The sequence below is a fragment of the Phyllostomus discolor genome, chromosome 9 (genome assembly GCF_004126475.2).
Source record: "Phyllostomus discolor isolate MPI-MPIP mPhyDis1 chromosome 9, mPhyDis1.pri.v3, whole genome shotgun sequence".
NCBI lineage: Eukaryota > Metazoa > Chordata > Mammalia > Chiroptera > Phyllostomidae > Phyllostomus > Phyllostomus discolor.
The window spans coordinates 79705917-79725978 of record NC_040911.2 but is presented as its reverse complement, the minus strand read 5'-3'; the positions used below and the strand labels follow the sequence as shown (position 1 = coordinate 79725978).

At 37.2% G+C, this 20062-nt stretch overlaps 1 protein-coding gene across 5 annotated transcripts in view; it reads right to left on the bottom strand.

Moving 5' to 3' along the window:
- Positions 1 to 404: 404 nt before the first annotated feature.
- Positions 405 to 20062, bottom strand: part of GPCPD1 (glycerophosphocholine phosphodiesterase 1) — a 52739-nt gene continuing 33081 nt past the window's right edge. For 3 of the 5 annotated variants that reach the window (XM_028525114.2, XM_036009586.1, XM_036009587.1), the window contains exons 13-20: positions 16875 to 16952; positions 16130 to 16169; positions 14799 to 14860; positions 11024 to 11089; positions 9598 to 9734; positions 8986 to 9121; positions 8389 to 8549; positions 405 to 3676 (exon numbers count right to left, since the gene is read on the bottom strand). In XM_028525114.2, the coding sequence (XP_028380915.1) occupies positions 3487 to 3676; positions 8389 to 8549; positions 8986 to 9121; positions 9598 to 9734; positions 11024 to 11089; positions 14799 to 14860; positions 16130 to 16169; positions 16875 to 16952 (870 nt within the window). In that variant the 3' untranslated portion in view covers positions 405 to 3486. Of the gene's footprint in view, positions 3677 to 6062; positions 6120 to 8388; positions 8550 to 8985; positions 9122 to 9597; positions 9735 to 11023; positions 11090 to 14798; positions 14861 to 16129; positions 16170 to 16874; positions 16953 to 20062 lie in introns of all 5 variants that reach the window. The other 2 variants (XR_004899347.1, XM_036009588.1) reach the window with 2 other exon arrangements.

The window sequence follows — 20062 nt, the reverse complement described above, 5'->3', positions numbered from 1 at the left end:
AGAGAAAGCACCAAGGCGCAAAGAGCAATGATGGTCCATCAGAACCAATGAGGCGGCCACCCCACAGGTCACACAAGCCCTGCCCAACGCAGCACTTCTCCACTGCCAGGCTGCCAGCTGTAGGGTTTAGCTGTACTGCCTCCACGAGGGTCACCCAGGCCGGCGGGGAACGCCATTCCTTATTCCCCAAACTGCTCTCATTAAACATGAAGTAGAAGATTGGTTTATAGTAACCCATCAAATATGTAACCTCAACCAACCGGGGCAGAGTGAAAACTCCACATGTAAACATGCAAACACACACAAACATATATGCACACTTGCGCATGCACACTCCAGACAATATGGCCTGGCATGCCACACAAAATGATATGTACACTATCAAACAATCTGAATTAAGAAACTAGGATTGTTACCACCACCATTTATTTATCTAGTGCATAACTAAGTGTAGAACACTACAGCAGTGCCCGAGATGCAGAGAAGTCCCTGCCCTTATGGGGCTTACAATCTTATTAAGGAAATACAACAGGCACATAAAAAGTTGCTCTATAAGCAAGCATATGCTAACAAATGCCACAAGAATTCAGAAGGCAGCGCAGTTTAAGAACACAGCATCGTCACAAAACCCAGTCCCAACATGGCCAGTTAACATCTCTGGGTTTATTACTTCAGCTGCAAAATGAAGTAGCGAGATTTCGAGGTTGTCTGCATTTGTTTGCATCATGATTCTGATTAAAAGCTGAGGAAGGTTTGGTGGTGTAGGTGGCACCTGAGCTGGACACCGAAAGGAGAGAGAGAAGGCATTTCAGACCAGGACAGCGGGGCTGAGGTAGGCGTAAGCATGGGGTTTGGAGGGGAGAAGACAAGCATCACAGGAAGCACGGGAGTGAAGTAAAGGGGCGGCGGTGGTGGCCCTCGGGCACTACCGACACAGTATGAACTGTATTCCTCACACTTACACCCAGTCAGTTACAGTACATGATTCCAGAGAGATGGAAATACAAAGAATGGCGGCGTTTTATCAAACATTTCACTTAATTTCCAGAAAATAACATTATACCTCTGACATCAATAAATTGTTCCAATCATCAAAATGTAAACCAATTCAAAGTTTACATTCTTAGTAAATATAACTAACTCTTAATTCAAAAGGACATTTGATATAAATTATATCATCCCAATAATTCCAACATACATTTTCTACTACATTCCATTTACTGTGAAAATGAAAATGAGTAGGACGAGGTCTCTGCTCTTGAAGAGTACACATCCTGGCAGGTGAGACAAAATCAGCTATGCCCACCTAGACGCACGGCATGATCAAGGTGCGACCCACTATGGAGTCAAAACGTGGATTCCTCCCTTCTGAAGGAGTTTCACAAAGGCTTGAGGGAGAAAGGCCAATGGCTCAAGGAGAAATGAATCTGGCAAGGAGGAAGTGCAGAGGGCACGTGGCTACAGACAGGGAGCATGACACGGTCAGGGCCTAGCACAGGTACAGTGTGGCTGGAGCAGAGTGTGAAGGCAAAAACAAGTGCTCTGGAAGCCTGAACTTCGTCCTATACAACGTGGAGATGCTGCTTGCTTTAATCCTCTGCTAAACCTGGTTTGTAAGCTCAGGAAGAGACCAGAAAGTGAGCAGGGAGGCTGTAAGCTCTTCTCAGCAAATGACACTGTTCAGGAAACCTACCCTCACCCCCTCCTTTCCCTCTTCTTCCTCCCCTTTATGATCTGCAAGTTTTCAAAATGGAGCTGGAACTTGACAGGCATAGGGAGGGGCCAACAAACAGAACTAGAAATGCATACATTTGGCTAATCAAGTTACCACAGGGTAATGGTAATTGTATTGCACAGAAGAAAATGAATTCTTTTTCAGGAGTTTTCTAAAAGTACCTAATGTACAAAGTGTTGGAAAATCTCATTCAGTGTGGGGGGGAAAAAATACAACCCTGGCAGAATAGTCCATTTCCAAAACTATTTTTGATTAAATATCAGTGTTACAAACACAATACCATAGGTCTTCAAAGCCCATCTTCCTACAATCAAGATCTGACCAAAATTGCATTGCTTGGCTTAAAAAAAATAAAAAGATACAATGTGTACTTCCAAGTCTTGGGTTCTCAGCTACTACCATGAATAAACTGTATAATGAAGAACATGCGGTGAAAGGCAGATGGAAATAAGCCATCCCTTTAGGATAGATGCTAAATTCCAATTTCTTATAATATTATAGAACCGATTCCACAAAAGTAACACCTTCCTACAATTTCACTTTATCATGAAGATACTAAATCTGTGCGTTTTATTCAACATTCATTCTTAAATTACAGTTATGCCAAAACAATCTGCTTCTAATGAAAGAAATCTTAGCATGACCCTCAGAACATGCATATACATTTAGTCAGATCTTCTACATTTGTAAATAAATTACATGCATGATACACATTAACCAATAAAGAATACCAATATGAGAATTCAGGACATTTATTTTTCTGCATGGAGATCAAACTACTATACAACACACACACGCGCGCACACACACAAACAAAACCATAAAGCAATGGTGTGTAAAGGTAGTGAGAGACTTAAAATAAGCATATTTAAAATGCTTAATAACAGGCTTTTTTTCTTGTTAGGCAATAAAATATTTTCAGTCCTTGACACCTTCTCACACTCACCTAGCACCACAGATGCAAGGACCTCGAGTAAACATGTACAATCTCATGCTTAAAACCTAAAGCATGCATTCAATAGAATTTATACATAATGATCTACTCTACTAAGTATGCAATACATACTTCTAATATTTTATACATTAAATTACCCTGCAGCATTAAATTTTAACATTTATGCAAAACAACTCTGAAACAAGTTTTCCAGGATCACCTTCAGACTTTTTTACACAGGCATTGGGTTGGTTCAGTGGGAAAGCGGCAGCAGCCTCGGGTTCATACTGAATGAAAATGGTCTATGTGCATGTCAATCCATGTAAAAAATACATATATACATAGATGGCACAAAAATTTGTGCGGTTGGAATCGCCAGTGCAAATGCATGCATTTGAGGTACCCATTTTTTTCTATGGTCAGGTATAATTATGCATAGTCATGTTCCTCAAGTGCTATATATTTCAGACCTGATTGAAAACTGTAAGAAGAGTAAATATGAGATATTTATACAGTTAATTTCAAAGTGCTATGCTTTTAATGGACGTTTAACATTATCCATACACATATTTAGTTTAAAACATTTACCAACCAATAAATTTTCTCATTGTAAAGAGGCTGACTGGTAATTATACCTGGCCAAATGATTTAAATAGCATACTTGAAATTCTAGCAAGAACTGTAGTGAAACAGTAGAATACTTCATTATTGCTTCATTGGACTGAGAAACCTAAAAGGCATAGAAAAACAACGCTCGATGAAAAGTGAATACCCAGAACAGCGGTGCATGCCCCATATGGCCTCTGTCCAATAAAAACTAAGCACTGTCCACATTATCAATGCTGTTGGCACCCACGTGGATACCAGGCTCCCCACACAAAGATGCGGGAACAAAGCGGCTAGCAGTGGGGCACAAACAGCTCTTAAGCTCTGGCAACTCTTGCTTCAGGCGTTCCAACTGCTCCACTTGGAATATATTTGGCTGTTCAGGCATCCAATCATATATCCTATGATGAAACAAACACAAAACACGTAAAATAGGGTAATTTTATGGCTTCCTCAGACCAGTCTGACTTAACCTCTTAGAAAAATTTGTTTACTGAATGCCTAGAACACCCATCTTTTTTTAAAGATGTAAGCATTGGTTCTATATGAAAATATTTCTCTTCTCCCCAGTCTCGTTCCCTGATGCAAAAGAGCTGATTAGAAAGCAACTAAAACAGAAAATGAAACCTGCAGCTTACTCATGATTTTTCCAGTATCTTCTCTCCAAGGCAATCAATTAGCAATGTCCTATTTTACAAACAGGAAGCTATTTAAGATGCAGAGTTGGAATTAATACCCAGTTCTGACTTCAAAGCACAAAGGTCAAAATGAGAGCTTCTCACCTGTGTGAGAACTATGCTAAAGCTGTGTGGTGGTGGCAGATGTGCCAGAGTCAAAAAGCCCCAGGTGACGATGGCAGCACTGTCACTGCACACCAGCAGAGAGATGGCCTTTTATGCCTAAATGTGAAAGCCAGGCAACTTATATGACACAGTATAAGACACGCTGTATGATGTCACAGGGGGAAACATTTCATAAACAAGATTAAAATATGTGCTGACTCTATTAAATATCAGACTATTATAAAACAAAGATGCCTGTTAATTAAAGATATATATAAGAATGAAAAGTGACCTTTGGGTCATGGTATCAGATTGAACAGAAACATCTAACGTCACTTTCTCCCATATCCTGTGAAAAATAAAGCAAAGGGATATAAATACACACACACATCTGCCCTGACTGATGTGGCTCAGTGGGTTGGGTGTCGTCCTACCACCCAAGAGGTCACCAGGGTCACCGACTGATTCCTGGTCAGGGCACTGCCTGGGCTGCAGGCCAGGTCCTCAGTAGGGGTGTGCGAGAGAAAAGCAATTGTTCTCTCACACACCAGTATTTCTCTCCCTTTCTTCCTCTGTCCCTTCCCCTCCTCTAAAAAGGTGGTAAATAAAATCTTTAATAGAAAAACCCCCACGGGTATGGGAAAAACCAGACAACAAGATGTTAAAGGAAACATGAAGGAAAACATAGAAGGTAGGAGCAAAAGAGAAGAAAATTCCCAAAGAACAAACAAAAAGTCCTTCATGCTTTCAGAGAAATAGTGTCAAATGAAAACATGACATTACAGACACAGAAAAAAAGAGAATTGGGGGGTGGGGAAGACAGTTCTTGGAAATTAAAAACTCAATAGCAGATGTGAAAACCTCAACAGAATGGGCAGAAGGTTGAAGAAATCTTTCAAAATGGAGCAAAAAGACAAAGATAGACAATTTTTTAAAAAGACAGAAGTCTGGGCCACGAGTGTATAATATGCAAACAAAATGATTTATAAGGGAAAAAATAAAACTAGAAAAATGAAAGGGACAAAAATTGAATAAATAATTCACGTAATTTTTCACATTTTCAAGGACATATATCAATAGGCTAAAAGGCTACCAAACTCAGAGCACAATGGGTGAAAACAGACCCGTAAGACTCATCTCTGGAATTTTAGAAAACTGGTGACAAAAAGAAGACTCTTACAAGCTTCTCTACAGGAAACAGAAAAACATCTGTGAAGGAACAGGAATCAACATGGTTTATGCTCCTCAACAGCAACACTGGAATTATGAAGGTAATGGAGAAATACTTTGAAAATTCTACAGGAAATGATTCTAATGTGGAATTTTATGCCTGGCTACAATGCTTGTAGATATATTTGTCTATGTGTGTACTGGGTTGCAATGTAAATTTATTTCTAATTGGGTTGGGGTCAGAAAGGTTTGAAAGTCACTGCCCAAGAGAAAGTTTACATGTATATTCTAGGAGACTTGGTCAACAATGTCTACAGCAAATATAATGGCAAAAACTTCACAACCACCAAAATGTTCTCCAGTAGTAGGATAAATTATGGTAGACACATACAACCATGAATATTATACAGCCACGAAGATGAGTAGATTATAGCTACATGCAATAAAAGTACAAATAAAGATTAAAGCCATGCAAAACTAAATGGTATATATATTAAGTGACAGAAATAGAAGAAATTTTAAAGAGAGTAATAATTTGACAAGCAATTACATCTGAGGGAGGAGATAAGGGAATAGAGTTAGAAAGAGGAACACAGGGGACTTCAAAATGCAGTGATGTTCTTTAAAGGTGGGTGTCTATACAGTATTTTTAAAAACTATTTGAGTAGGCACATTAATTCTTTACTTTAAAAAGAGGGTACACTGGCCAATTTACTCTATGAAGCAAGTATTATTTCCACACCAATATCAAACAATTTGGAGAAAAGTAAATTAAAGGCCATCTTAGTGATTATCATAAATGCAAAAACTCCAACTATCAGCAAATCAAACGTACCGGTTTATATAATATATCACAAAACCACGATGAAATGGAAATCTACTGTGTTAAATCCTTTGTAAAAGAAGAGAACAAATTAGTTTCTGATAAACTAAAATACCCATCCTCATCACAATTCTCCCTGGTGTACCAGAAGGAATAGCTAAAATTAGGGCACAAAACCTCAGCTAGAGACAACGAAAGGGATATGTGTAGGGAATGCTTTTTTATTCTTAAGCTTTAAGTCTTATAGAAATATTTAAATTTTTAAACTGTATACGTAATTTTAAAGCCATATGTGTGGCTTTATATAAAGCCACACATATGCACATATATAGTTATATATACATATATACACAAGTTATTTGATTAAAACTAAAAAATCATTTTCAAGGATAAGAACCAACTCTAACACAATCCACCTCACCTGTCATCAGACCCTAGCAGGAGTCCAGAGGTGGGTGTCTCCTCAAAATCTTCCACACCTTCAACACAGACACACCCAATCCATGCTCTAGCCTCTGCCTAAAACGCAAATCCTGTCAAAGCACACTTCACCACACCCCAAAATCCACCTAATGCTTCTTTAAAATTACTCATATTGACCCCAGGTCAGGAAGAGCTCATTTTCTTTAAGGCCCTTTATATCACAGAGCACCCTCCTGTCCTCCATTACACGTCAGTCAGTGTTTGGCTCCAACCAAGTTAGGCCCTTGAGATGGAGAGGCTGCCTAGACTGTGTGTACCCTACCAAGTCATTCCATGTTACAACCTCACATTTTCTTGCCTGAAAATATCTGCAATCATTTCTTCCTCTTCCTCAACAAAACAAAGAAATATTCTTCAAAATTTTGCTAAAGCAAAGACTTCCTTAAAATTGATTTAAAATTTGAATTTTCCTTTCAATAGTTGGAAATGTCTATTAAAAAGAGCTATGAAACACATTGCTCAAAGCAAAATTAATAGTTAAGAAGAAAGGCAGGTACTATCTGGGCTGCAATTTTAAAACCAGACTCATTCAAACAAAATAGTAGAAAAAAAAGTTTTATTAAGAAAGTGACATAACTTTATAGGAGAAGTAGTAATACGAACTAAATCCAAGGAAAGTATTTTTAAAGGAGGCCTGGTAAGATTCCATCAGTTACCCTTTGCATGGTGCTGCTCAAGTACTAGCAAGCAGAGTAAATGACATGCTTCCTACCCCATGTTCTTTATACTAAACAGCCCTTCTCAGTTCTCAGATTAGTGACTTTTAAACTTACATCATGAACACCCAGGGGGCTTATTAAAAAGGAAAGACTTGTTCAATAACTATTTTAACTCCTACTCTGTATCGCACATTGTTTTAACCTTTGGACATACAACAATGAACAAAACAGGAAAAGGGTCTGCCCTTATGGAGCTGATGATTATATGGGGGTGGGGGAGCCAGGGAGAAAAAAAAGTAAAATATTGTATGTGAGATGGTAGTCAATGCTATGGAGAAAAGTTAGAAGTGCACTGTGAGTGGAGGTTGCTCTCTGAATTAGGATATTCAACAAAAGCTTTTTACTGAGATGTTGACATGGGGGGAGGGGTGGTAAGGATCCCAGATGTTACTCTAGGTGACGGAAAATGGTGGGAGAGTTTTAAGCAGTAACATGATCTGACTCAGGCTTTAACAAGCTCCCTCTGGTCACAGCACTGAGAACAGGGCAAGGGAGGGATGGGTGGAGGCAGTGGTCAGTGGGCAGGCTCCTTTAATTACTCACATGAGAAATGAGGTAGCTTAAGGGAGAGTGACAAGTGTAAACGTGGTGAGTAGATAAACTCAGGATATATTTAAAGACAGAATCAACTAGATTTTGTTGGACTGGATTTGGGATATGAAATAAAGAACAGAGTCATGCAGGACTCCAAGGATTTGGCCAGAGAACCTGGAAAGGCAGAGTTGTCATTTACACTGAAATCAGGAAGTCTTCAGGAAGAACATGTATTGATAGCTGGATATAAATCAGGGGGAAGGTCTGAGTAAGAGATACAAAAATTTAGGAATACATAAAGGTATGAAAAACCACAGCATCGGATAAGATCAGCAAAAAACTTGGTGTAGACAGAGAAATTGCCTGGGGCAGCCAGCCATTCCCATGCCCAAGGTGACTTAGGGCCCAGTCACCTGAACAAACTTCCCGAGTGACTGTGATATGTTCCAAAGTTTGAAAAATTCCACTGACAAATGCTAAGAAAACGACAGGTTGAACTACAGCATTTTTACTAAGTTTGACATTATTTATAATTTTATAAGATGAAAGAAAGCTACTTTTTCCTTAACAGTTCATGAGAATTTTTCATGAAAAACAAGTACCTATCATAAATTAGACCATTAACTCCCAACTCCTTTAATTTCCTCCTGTTTTCGGGATCGTTGGTATCATCACCCCAGCAGAATATGACTAGTCCCTTTGCTTTTGCCTCTTGAATGTAGGATGGGTTTCTGAGCAGGTCTTCAGTATGTGCATTTATCCCCTAATGGAAGAAAAACAAATTACTGATGAAGAAGTAACTTTGTAACTGCAAATGCTAAACGGTCATACTCTAGATCAGTGCTCTCCACAGTAGAGTGGGCAGGGAAAGAAAATGTTACAATTTTTTTCTTATTCAACTTATTTTATCAAGTCAGTTTACATTCTAGCCATTTTAGATGATTCATAAAATCCGCTCAACTATAAAACTGCAAAATTACTTAATCTAGGTCTGCATTTTACTTAATCTAGTATGTATTTTTGTTCCTGTTAGTGTTTTTGATTCTGAGATCCAATACCCTCATTTTTAAGTAGATCTGTTATATACATAGGTCACTACTAACCAATCAGATGTGTAGTGTAACTTAAAACCTTATTTACTATTGCTCTAAAACACATTTTTCAAAAAATTAAAATTAAGAAATTCAAACATAACTTACCAGTAGATTTTCAAACTGTGCAAAGCTCATTGCAATAGCAGTTGTTCGAGATCTGAGATCCATGAGTTCAGGGTAAATATCAGACTTTCCTTGAGTCAAAAATAATATGGGGTATCTGTTCTGCTTGTGTCGAACCCTAAAGAGAGACAATTTAAAAACTACTTTTCATCGGAGACTATAATTATAATATATTGTGTTGTTACTTCAGGAAATACTAAATATATAAAGAAAACAAACCCACCAAAGCATAATCCCATTACTGAGATATAACCACCATTTACATGTATATATATTGCCTTTCAGCCAAATAATTTAAACTACACAAGAGCTAAAATATTCTCAGAAATGAGCAACAAGAAAGCCCTTAAGGGCCACAATTGAAGGAAGATGTCACATGCAACACAGGGCGTGAGGCATTAGGACCCAGTGGGTGTGGAGTTCCCAGGAGTGGAGGGCATCCCAGCGGGCAGTCCTCAAGGGAAGTGAGAGTATACACAACTTGACTTAGAGGACAGATAAGGGTGAGGTCTGGGCACTTCCTCACCTCCAACCATAACCTTTGTACCCTAAGTCCTAGCTACAGTATAGAAGGAAAAAATGATTATTACTCACATTGTGCAAATATCTGCATCAAATGAAGAAAACACTATTCTCCTCTTCCCAGAATTTTCTAATACAGTTTTTAAAATTATATCCAAAAACAGATTCATGTCAAAATATGCTGATAAGTTACCATCCCACATTCCATCCTATGCAGGAAAAAAATAAACAAAAGCTATTAAAATACCCTAATCACAGTGCTAGAAAAACTCTTGAGAACATCTAGTCCAACTCTTATTTTATAGATGAGAAAAAGCAAAGTCCTGAAAAGATGAAGTGACTTGCCAATGACCACGTGGCTACTTAGCGACAGTGCAGCTACTGTAATTCGATTATAGGGACACTCATATGCAAAGGAGTTATACCATCAATAGACTTTTGTTTTAATAAGTTAACAAAATAAAAACTAAAACCCTGGAAATCTGCCACCTACTAAGACTTAAAGACTTTAGGACAAAAAGACTCCACTTCATTTGCTAACTCATTACCAAAAAAGCCCCTGGTAATTCTGAATTACTAGCACATTCTTTGGGTCTTACCCTGAAATATAGCCGAGATGCCAAGAGTGCTGTTGATATTCAAATACTAAATATTTTAATTAGAATATTAAAATAAAATGAATTTATTCAGTAAAAAAAATCTAAAAGCTCAGAAAACAAAAAATTACCTTATCCTAAATGAAGGCATGACTGGAGAGCAGTTATAATTATTCTGAGCACAACAAATTCCAGGCTACTGTTCTGCTTGCCCAATCATACCTGAATTAACTGCCTCTAATGCCCTCCATCCCAACTAGTCCTCTTACCATGCATCCCACCTTTTTACACATCTCCCTACCTGATACATCCAACAGTTGTTCTCCTCAACTAGAATATAAGTTCCAGGAAAGCAAGACTTTATTCTGTTTTGTCCAATGCCCAGAAAATGTCTGGCCCATAGTAGCTTTTCAATATAACTACTGAACAAAAGAACGACTGAATCTGGGAGTGATTTAAAACACGTTTGCAGAAATTTCTTTTCCTGGTTAATTATTGCTAGCTACTTAACAAAAAACTGCTTAGGAGATTACTTCAAGTATGTTTTTAGATAGCAGGATAGAACAAACACTAACCAGAGCTGTAGAGCTCTGACTGTCCAGGGCGCTCTCATTGCTCACCCTGTAAGTGTGCCTAGAAACCACCCCTAAAATGTGCACACGAGACACCTGTAAATGGAAATTTCTACTTAATGCATTCATCACTACTTTTAAGTACTCACATCTTAGTGTAAAACATGCTTTATTAAAAAGGTCTAAAAGCACTGTGCTTACTGGAAGAAGCCACAATAAGTTTTCAATTTCACTTACTCCATTAAAACAAAGTGACAGGAATAAATGCATTAAAGAAATGGGTGGGGGCGACAAGGGAAGAAGAACATGTTACACAGAGAATTTACTCACCCTTTGTTGGCAGATCCACTTTATTTCTATGTTAAACCCCACATCTTCTGGCAAAGACTCTAAAACCTAGAGTTTTGTTTGTTTTATTTTTGGTGAGATAATGGTAAAATAAGAGGGGGGAAAGGAAAACAGTATTAATACAAAAAGCAATCTGTAAGAACACATATCACTAGTAAGGGTAAAATGTTTTGTGCCGTCAGCATAAACCAGTATCTTTTCTCATACTCAAACTGACACCCCGTTGATTAAGAGTCAAATGGAATTAAACAGCAAAAGCAATAGTCTCGAGCAGTATCTGTGATAAGTGGTCACTGCTACCACAAAGATGGACCCCTAACCTAAAATTCTTTTCACCATTACTATTGGATATTGAAAGTGAGCTGTAATAATTTAGGTGACCTCAAGGATTTAAGAAGACATTTGTCACATTTTCTGAATTTCATTCAAGTATGTCCATCTACTATATTGACATATGGTTGAAAACCCATAGTTCTGTTAGGTAGGACAGGTAGTAAACCAAGGCAGGGAGGGGGAGGGAGACGTGTCTCACCCACTAACTCAGCAGTCTTGAGCCTGGTCCAACAATACTGCCAGGTGTTCTGAACATCACAAGCAATGCCATGCTAACACAGGACGAGGAGAGAGCCCTTGAAATTCTGTATGTATCTCCACTATCTGGGGAACAAGCCTTTGAAACTGTGTATTCATTCAAAGGCCTAGAAGGGGAAGTGGAGGGGGTCCACAGTGCCCAAAGCAGCAGCCCATAAAATAGCTTTAGTTAATTGCCTACGCGTGGTCACTGTTTTATGAGGGAGTCCCTAACGCTTACAGAAAGAGCCCATAAATAACTTTGGGTAACTGCCTCAACTTTAATTAACTGCCCCCTGTCATGTACCTGTTTTACAACAAGATGAACAAATGCAGTCTGGAGCAAGATAAGAATTGGGGCTAGCAGACCCCCTCCCCCACCACATACCTTCTTTTGGGTAGTCACATGCCCCCTGTGAAAGCTGGCACCACTTTTACCCACCAATCAATATGTGACTCCCACACCCCCATCCCACCAACTATGTAATAAGTCCTCAGAACAAAAGACCTGATGCTCTTGCCACCCTTGCCTTGCTTTGCCCTGAACCTACGTCTTTCTCACCTCTACCTCGGGAAGGCCCTTTCTCTTCCACGAGAATGTGTCCCTCATAAACTCTGCTTGCCCACTAATAGACTTGCTGGCCTATAATTCTTTATCACATGAACAAGAAGAACTGAGTTTCTCCTGTAACAGTTCCTAGCTTGTTTTGAAAGTGATGACGCATAACAATATTATGCTGGTAACTCCCAGAAAAGATGTTACCTCCAAATGAAAGATTATGCCAAGGCTCATAAATAAGGCTATGACTATATAAATGAACAAATAATAAGGTGTCAACTTATTTATTAAACTAAGTTATCTAAACATTTTGCAATAAAACCCTTTTGGCAGGGTAACTAGGTAATCAAATAGAAAATATGAAGCCTGGCTGCTAACCTACAAAGAGCATAAGAGCAAATATGCATAAGCATGTTCAGGGCAAAATGGATTTCAAGCAGCTTGTTTTTAACTTCAATTTATTTCAGAAGTTTAGAAATCATTTAACATATATAGTATATATGATATCTGATTTAGGAACACCAAATAAACACACTAACAGAACAATGCAATAGTAAGAACATTCCGTGGGACTCTGGGGACCTGTGTCTGTACTAAAGAGCTGCATGGAAAGTACGGACCTAAAAGGGTTTGTACTCAGTTTCGTGTGGGGCTTTTGTATCTTCTTCTTTGATCTCTTTAACCATATTTATTTACCATACCTGTCACATTTTTACTGGGCTAACGCAAAATTAGAAAAATACGGACAATAGTATATATTAGCACTGAGACTGCTAAACATCAAATTTGTAGAAAGATATCCCTTTATACTGTGATTGTGTTTGGCCTTTTTTTAGTTTTAAAGTTTCTCTGTGATTCAATTGCAGAGATGGCAAAGTGAGTGAATAAGTAAGTATGAGTGTGTGTGTGTTTAACTTACGTGGTTAAAAAATGTTGTCAAATCTTTCACAAACAATTTTTTTAAAAAACTGTTTTCCCATTCTTTAAAATCACAGGTCTAGAAATCATGAAATTTATAAAAAACAATTTTAGAATTTTGGACTAGAAAAAAATAACTTTACTTAGGTGGCCTTCATAAACATCTGACAAATTATTCAAATCCCTTGTTAAATGCACTAGGACAAGGCTTATTTTATTTTTTTTCATAGTTCTGTTTATTTCTTACAAAACAACTCATATTGCTGTTGTTCCTTACTCTTACTTAACACTAACAGTCTACAGACTTTCCTTTAGCACGACTTTATGATAAACATGTAGTGTATTTTGCTGTGTATAATGAACACTTTTTTGCCCAAATTTTTGAGAGAAAATAAGGATGCACATTAAACATGGGTAGTGCTAATTCCGTGTCTATGTAAATGTTTTTAATTCTTTTATTTATGCTAATGCATTACAAGTGTAACTCCTTTAAAATTCTTTTTTTTTTAAATAGGTAAGGACATTGCTTTTTTTTTTTTAAAGATTTTATTTACTTATTTTTAGAGAGGGAAGGGAGGGAGATAGAGAGAGAGAGAGAAACATCAATGTGCGGTTGCTGGGGGTTATGGCCTGCAACCCAGGCATGTACCCTGGCTGGGAATCAAACCTGGGACACTTTGGTTCCCAGCCTGCGCTCAATCCACTGAGCTACGCCAGCCAGGGCTAAATTCTTTTATAATACAAAAAATTATAAAATTCCTTTATAATACAAAACAAGTATCTAAATATAAATAAATAAAGGATTGAATTAAAAAAATAAAGCAGAAGATTTTCCCCTAAAGGCATGGGCCAAAAACGTGGGTGTGAATTATACAAGAAAGCACACGACACACAGCAAACTACAGTATTTTATTTACTTTCATTAATTTTTATTTTTTAACTTTATTTTTATTGTTGACACCAGACAATGTCCATATTACAAGGTCTCTTGTAACATCCTTTTTGTAGGGTAAATAATTGTGATAAACTGAATTGGCCTATTTTTTGCCCAAGAAACCTACTATAGGTGACATCACTGAGAAAAGACTATGGAGAAGAGAAGAAGTGAGGAAATGAAGCCAGCACAATAAAAGCCGACCCAGCAGGGCTAAGGGGAGTGTCTGGTGTCCATGTAGGCTTGCCCGATGCTGTCAAATGGATTCCTGCATGAATTGTGTTTAGTTTTTAAATCTTCATGCTTGTTTCTGTTATACTTTTCAGAGTAAAGCCTTTAAGTTTGTGTCTAATTTTCAGTAACCAGGGTACTGTTTTCTTTGGAGAATCTCAATTCTCTCCAAAAGCTGGGGAATAGTTAAAAATATTGTAAAAACACATCCCTTACCATCAAATCTCCCTCTTACCCTTTATCCAGCCCATGCCCTCTCCTTCCTGCTTATAATACAGAAATTTAGGAATTTGCTATTCTTACCAAATTGACCAACTGAGGTGAGAATTTTTCATGTGAGCAGATAGGTTACTCTTTTTTTAAAAGGTAGCATAAGTACACCACATACGACTGTATCTTCTGTAAAAAGTTTAAGTGATGACAAGTTTATATTAATATTGCCTATGACACAACCTTTTTGGTGCTCATTTAAGAGACAAAATTAATTATTCAGACATAACAAAATTAATGAGATAGCCTTGCTTTAGTTTTCCTAAGGAACTTACCATCTTAAGAGAAGGAAATGGCTGATTTTCAGAAAAAGAATTTTCTTCTGCAACCATAGATTCTGAAATTTTAAATTATAAAAGCTCAGTAGATAAAATATCATTTTATTACTAAGATCTTTCCCTAAATTCTTAAGGCAAAAAAAGACATGCTAAAGTAATTATGAAATCCTTTCATATATAGGTTTAAAGGCTTTTATATTTATTTATTATTTGTAACCATTAAACCCCCAATTTTTGACATAAGCATCTGTTTTGAAGACTAGTTTGCAACATTTAATAGAAATACCATAGTTTGTAGCCCAAACAGTGATTCTTTTTTTATAAAAATTGTAATATTACTTTTTAAAAAGTAGTCATAAGCAGTGATTTGTTATTTCTCATTGTAATTAAGAACTATGTTATCTTGCTAAGACTATCTGAAATATCAAAATCAGCTCAAAAGTTAGAAATTAAGGGGATCTACAGCTATTAATGTGATTTGGTTAGCATTACATTTAATCCCAAACAGATTCCATCTTCAGACACACAAGATTTTTTTCCCAAAAGAGAAAAAAAGTAATACCAAGCTTTTCTTTTCTTTAAAAAAAAAAAAAAAAGCCCACATAATACAAATTAGAAGAAAATCATGTAAAATTTTCCAGCTGATTAAGATAAAGGTCAAATTCATTCTACTATGGACAGTTTTTGAAATATCTATGAGCCTGTAAGTCATATTTATGCTCTGGGGATATAATCTTTGGAGTCTTTAAGCCCTTTCCAATTTTTTTCATAAAGTCATCCTAAGCATTCTGCTATCAAAAGACAGGACATATACAAATATAAAGGGTTAAAAAAAGGATACACTAAGCCTCAAATGAAGGGCATAGGGTATTAAGTTCCATGGAAGTAGAAAGTAAAGTAGAATTACAAAGGGATTTTGTAAGAAGGACAAGCTTTGAGGAACCTGAGGCACTGAGTAGTTAAGTAAACTGCCCCAGGTCACAACTGGTAAATACTGGATAAAGCTGGATTCAAACTCTGGGCTCTGGAGCCATATTCTATGCTTGATATATTTTCTACTTTATAATGTGAAGAATGTTGGAAAGACTGAAGGGTTCAAAATTATACAGAAGCTAAGAAAATTCATAAAAGTAAAAAATCATGGTTACTATTTATGACATATATGCATTTGAAGATTAATATGTGAAAAGCTTTCATGTTTATAAAATTACATTTGGATAGCCCAGTATTATATTCATTAAAATGACCAAGAGTGTTAACATGGATAAGGAAATACCATATGTATGCTAACTATGAAATGAAAACAGTGTTTCCACATGTGTACCTACCTTTTCGATCTTTAGATTTTAGTGCAGTCACATGAGCAAGCTAAAAACAAAACATACAAAAAATGCAGTCATTAGAAAAGTGTTTGTTTACAAAGACATGTAATTTATGAAGAACTAAAACATGAAGAGCTAGCAAATTAGAGAAAACTATCAAATGTAGAATAATAAGTTTAATAAAAATATGCAATAATCACTGAATATATTTTATATGTTTATACATACATATAAGATCACAAATACCCAAGTAAGGAAGGATATAAAAATTCATAAGTTAGGAAACTGTTTATACTCAATTCACCATTCATTTAGGTAACTAATGAGAACAGAAAGACGGATTGTATAAAATTTTGTGTTATAACAAAATATACAGAGACTTTAGATAGTAACATAAGTATGAAACCAACAGCAGCACAAAAGGCCAATTATAAAATAGTGAGTTATATAAAAAATGGCTAAAGCAGTTAGGAGGCAACCTAAGATTACGGATGAGAAGGGCTAGCCCCTATGGCCTCCAAAGATGTGTAGCCTAGCCCTTTCAGGAATGCAAAATCCAATGAGGTCCATGAAAACAAAGAGAGGGATTAACACAAACCCCTTCTTCCTAACAGGACAGAAAACCAAAGCATACGCTCTCTGCATGTTGAATACATCACCTCCATGTGCAAAGAGAGTATTACCATATACAGACAGGTACAAATAGTCTTGAAATTAAAAGATAATTTATATTTTACATTATTATTACTACCTTTAGCAACTGGAGTTGGTCAAATGTTAACTCCTTTACTGGGATTTCAAATAATTCCACTGGATCAGCATCAAATTTCTGAATAAAAAATAAAGAGAAAAGTGAGCCCCAAATTATTAACAAGTTTACCCTACACAGGCCTAATATCTTAGTTTACTGGCTGATGAGAACAGTTTGTGACTACAGTGAGCCCATATAGAGGAGCCCTTCTTAACACCAACTCCCCAGCTCTTAATTCTAGCTTTTGTTTTTAAGGTAAGTGGTAGTGCCTGGAAGAAAAAAAAGAGTTGGGAGCAAGCTATGGCATTGAAGACAAACTGAAAACAAAACCAGAGTACAGTGATTTCCTCTATTTTCTGTCATCCTGTGTGTATTTCATCTGCCATATACCATGCCACATGACTAGGAAATCAGCAGGCAACTACTACATAACTTATTTCTGATCAATTTAAGTTTGTAACCTTCTAAACTTAAGTTTGGTTAAAAACAGCCATAAAAATCAATTATTACTAAAAATGCCTATTTAGCTATGAGCAGTAATACTTAACAGGTATTCTATCATAAACATTTTCCCCATGAGCAAATCTGTCTTATTAGACTTTAATACAATATCAAATGTCACACTGTTTAGGCACCTCTATCTTAATAAGATCAGTTGATGTTCCACCAATAATCATCAGTCCAACAAATACAGGGGTGGGCAAAAGTAGGTTTACAGTGGTAATACAAATAAACAATACAAGTATAAACTGTTTTGGATACTCACAACTGAAAACTTATTTTGCACACTCCTGTATACTAAAATCCATTACTGTTTTTTCTACAAAAAATCCTCACCCCAAAGATGTTTTTATTGATTTGAGAGAAAGAATGGGGGATGGGGAGAGAGAGAAAGAGAAGGAAACATTGGTTGGCTGTCTCCTGTATGCAACCTAGCAGGGGATTGAACCTGCAACCTGAGTTATGTGCCCTGATCAGAAACCAAATCTAGCCCTGGCTGGTGTGACTCAGTGGACTGAGTGTGGCCTGAGAAGCAAGGGGTAGCTGGTTTGATTTCCAGGGTTTTGGGCCAGGTCCCCAGTAGGGGAAGTGCAAGAGGCAAACACACATTGATATTTTTCTCTTTCTCCCTCCCTCCCCCTCTAAAAATAAATAAATAAAATCTTAAAAAGAAAAAAAGAAATCAAACCTACAACCTTTTGCTGTACAGGACAATGCTCCTCCAACAGGGCCACCTAGCCAGGGCTAAAAATCTATTACCTTTATACTCATTCATGTATGTATAATATGGACATAAAAGTTTTTCTGGGAGATTACATAAGAAACCATTAAGAGTAAAGGGGTGGAGCCAAAGAGAAAGGAAACTTTATATTTATTTCATAATCTTATGAACTATTAATTTATTGGAAAATACCAGCTTAAAAATTAAAATGAAAAATACACACAGTTCATTACTTTCATTCCCCAAATAATTCATCCAAATTCAACTTAAGAGCAAGACAAAGAACACATTTTTTAAAAAAAGGAAAAAAAGAGCAAGATAAAGTCTGGTGAAAAAGGGATGTCAATAATACTCTTCAATTAACTCTAATAGCTTTTTAGAAATTAAAACTGAATTAATCAACCCCCATCTTGGTTAGTAAGATCCTTTCCACTCCCCTCCATCCTTCTCCTTTCACTTTGCACTAATGTTTCCTCACAGCAAAAACAACCTGCTCCATTTCCATTCACTTATTCTACTTCTGTCATCTAAAGGTGCATCTCCTACCCTCCCTCTCCTAATACCATTTCACAGAAACAGAAGAGTCCTTCTCTGTACATCATAGTAACCCACACCCATATGCCTGATAAGAATCCACTAGCAGGCAGAGCCAGATGCCTTGTCATCTACTAATAGAACATGCAGTGTCTGGTACCATGTTATACATGCAAGCAATCAAGTCTTAATTTAAATGAACTCCATGGAAAATAGTATCTAGTACCTCATAAGACTTGGTTAATTTGTGTACTAAGTGGAGGCACTATATAATTGTCACAATTATGTTTGTACAACAATTACAATTTTTTAAAATCCTCACCCACTTTTTTTTTTGCTTTTAGCGAGGGAGGAAGGGAGAGCTTAGAAACATCAATTCAAGAGAGAAGCACCAATTAGTTGCCTCCCATAAGTACCCAGACCAGGGATTCCACACACTCAAACTGGCAATCATATGCGCCTGGAAAGGGGAACAAACCCGCAACCCAGGTATGTGCCTTGACCAGGAATCAAGCCCGCAACCTTCAGCTACAGAAAAACACTCCAACCAAGTGAGCCATACAAGCCAGGGTACGATAATTACAACTTTTAAGAAATTATATGCATTTTCAAATCTCCTCTGGACTTTCTCCTGTCATGCCCTCCTCTCCACTCTCACTGTCTCCACTCCAGTTCAGGCTTACCTTACCTTCAGTCCGCATTATAATTCCCTTGCTTCTACTCTCTGTCTTCTTAAATTCCCCTTACATCAGGTATCGAATTATTAACCTGGAAGTTTAATTCTGAACATGTCCTTTCTTGGTTCCAAAGTCTTTCATATCTCCCTAGCTCCTAAGTCTAAACCCCTTCACAGAGGCCCTCCACTACCTGGCTCCAAAGCACTTTTCTAATAATTTTTCACTGTGGCTCTTCCCACTTTGGCCAATCATATTACCCTATTAATTTAAGGAAAAGCTGGAAGCAGAAATAGAAGGCAGCCTAGAAAACAAACACTCTGATAGCTTCCTCTCCTGCCTCAATATAGAGACAGCTGCACATTGTAAAGAAAACCACCTAGAACACAGGTGGCGAACACAAGGCCCATGGGCCAAATCCGGCCCTCCACCTTGTTTTATCCAGCTTCGCACCTTGTTTCTACCCAGTGGAAGTACTGAGCTCCTTGCCCCTAGTTAAGGAGTAGTTACATTTATATAGTCCTAAACTTACATTCAGCCCTTTGAAGGCAGCCATGAGACTGATGTGGTCCCCAGTGAAAATGAGTTTGACACCTCTGAGTAGAATATCCTTGTTAGGTCATATCAAAAAGCCAATTCGGCACTACAGAGACCCTCCTACTCTAGGACATTAATCTTCCTGTCTCAATGTTGTAGGAGCTTGAGAGAAACAAGGACTGACAGTTACTCACCAAGAAAACAAACTGGTCAGCTTTATT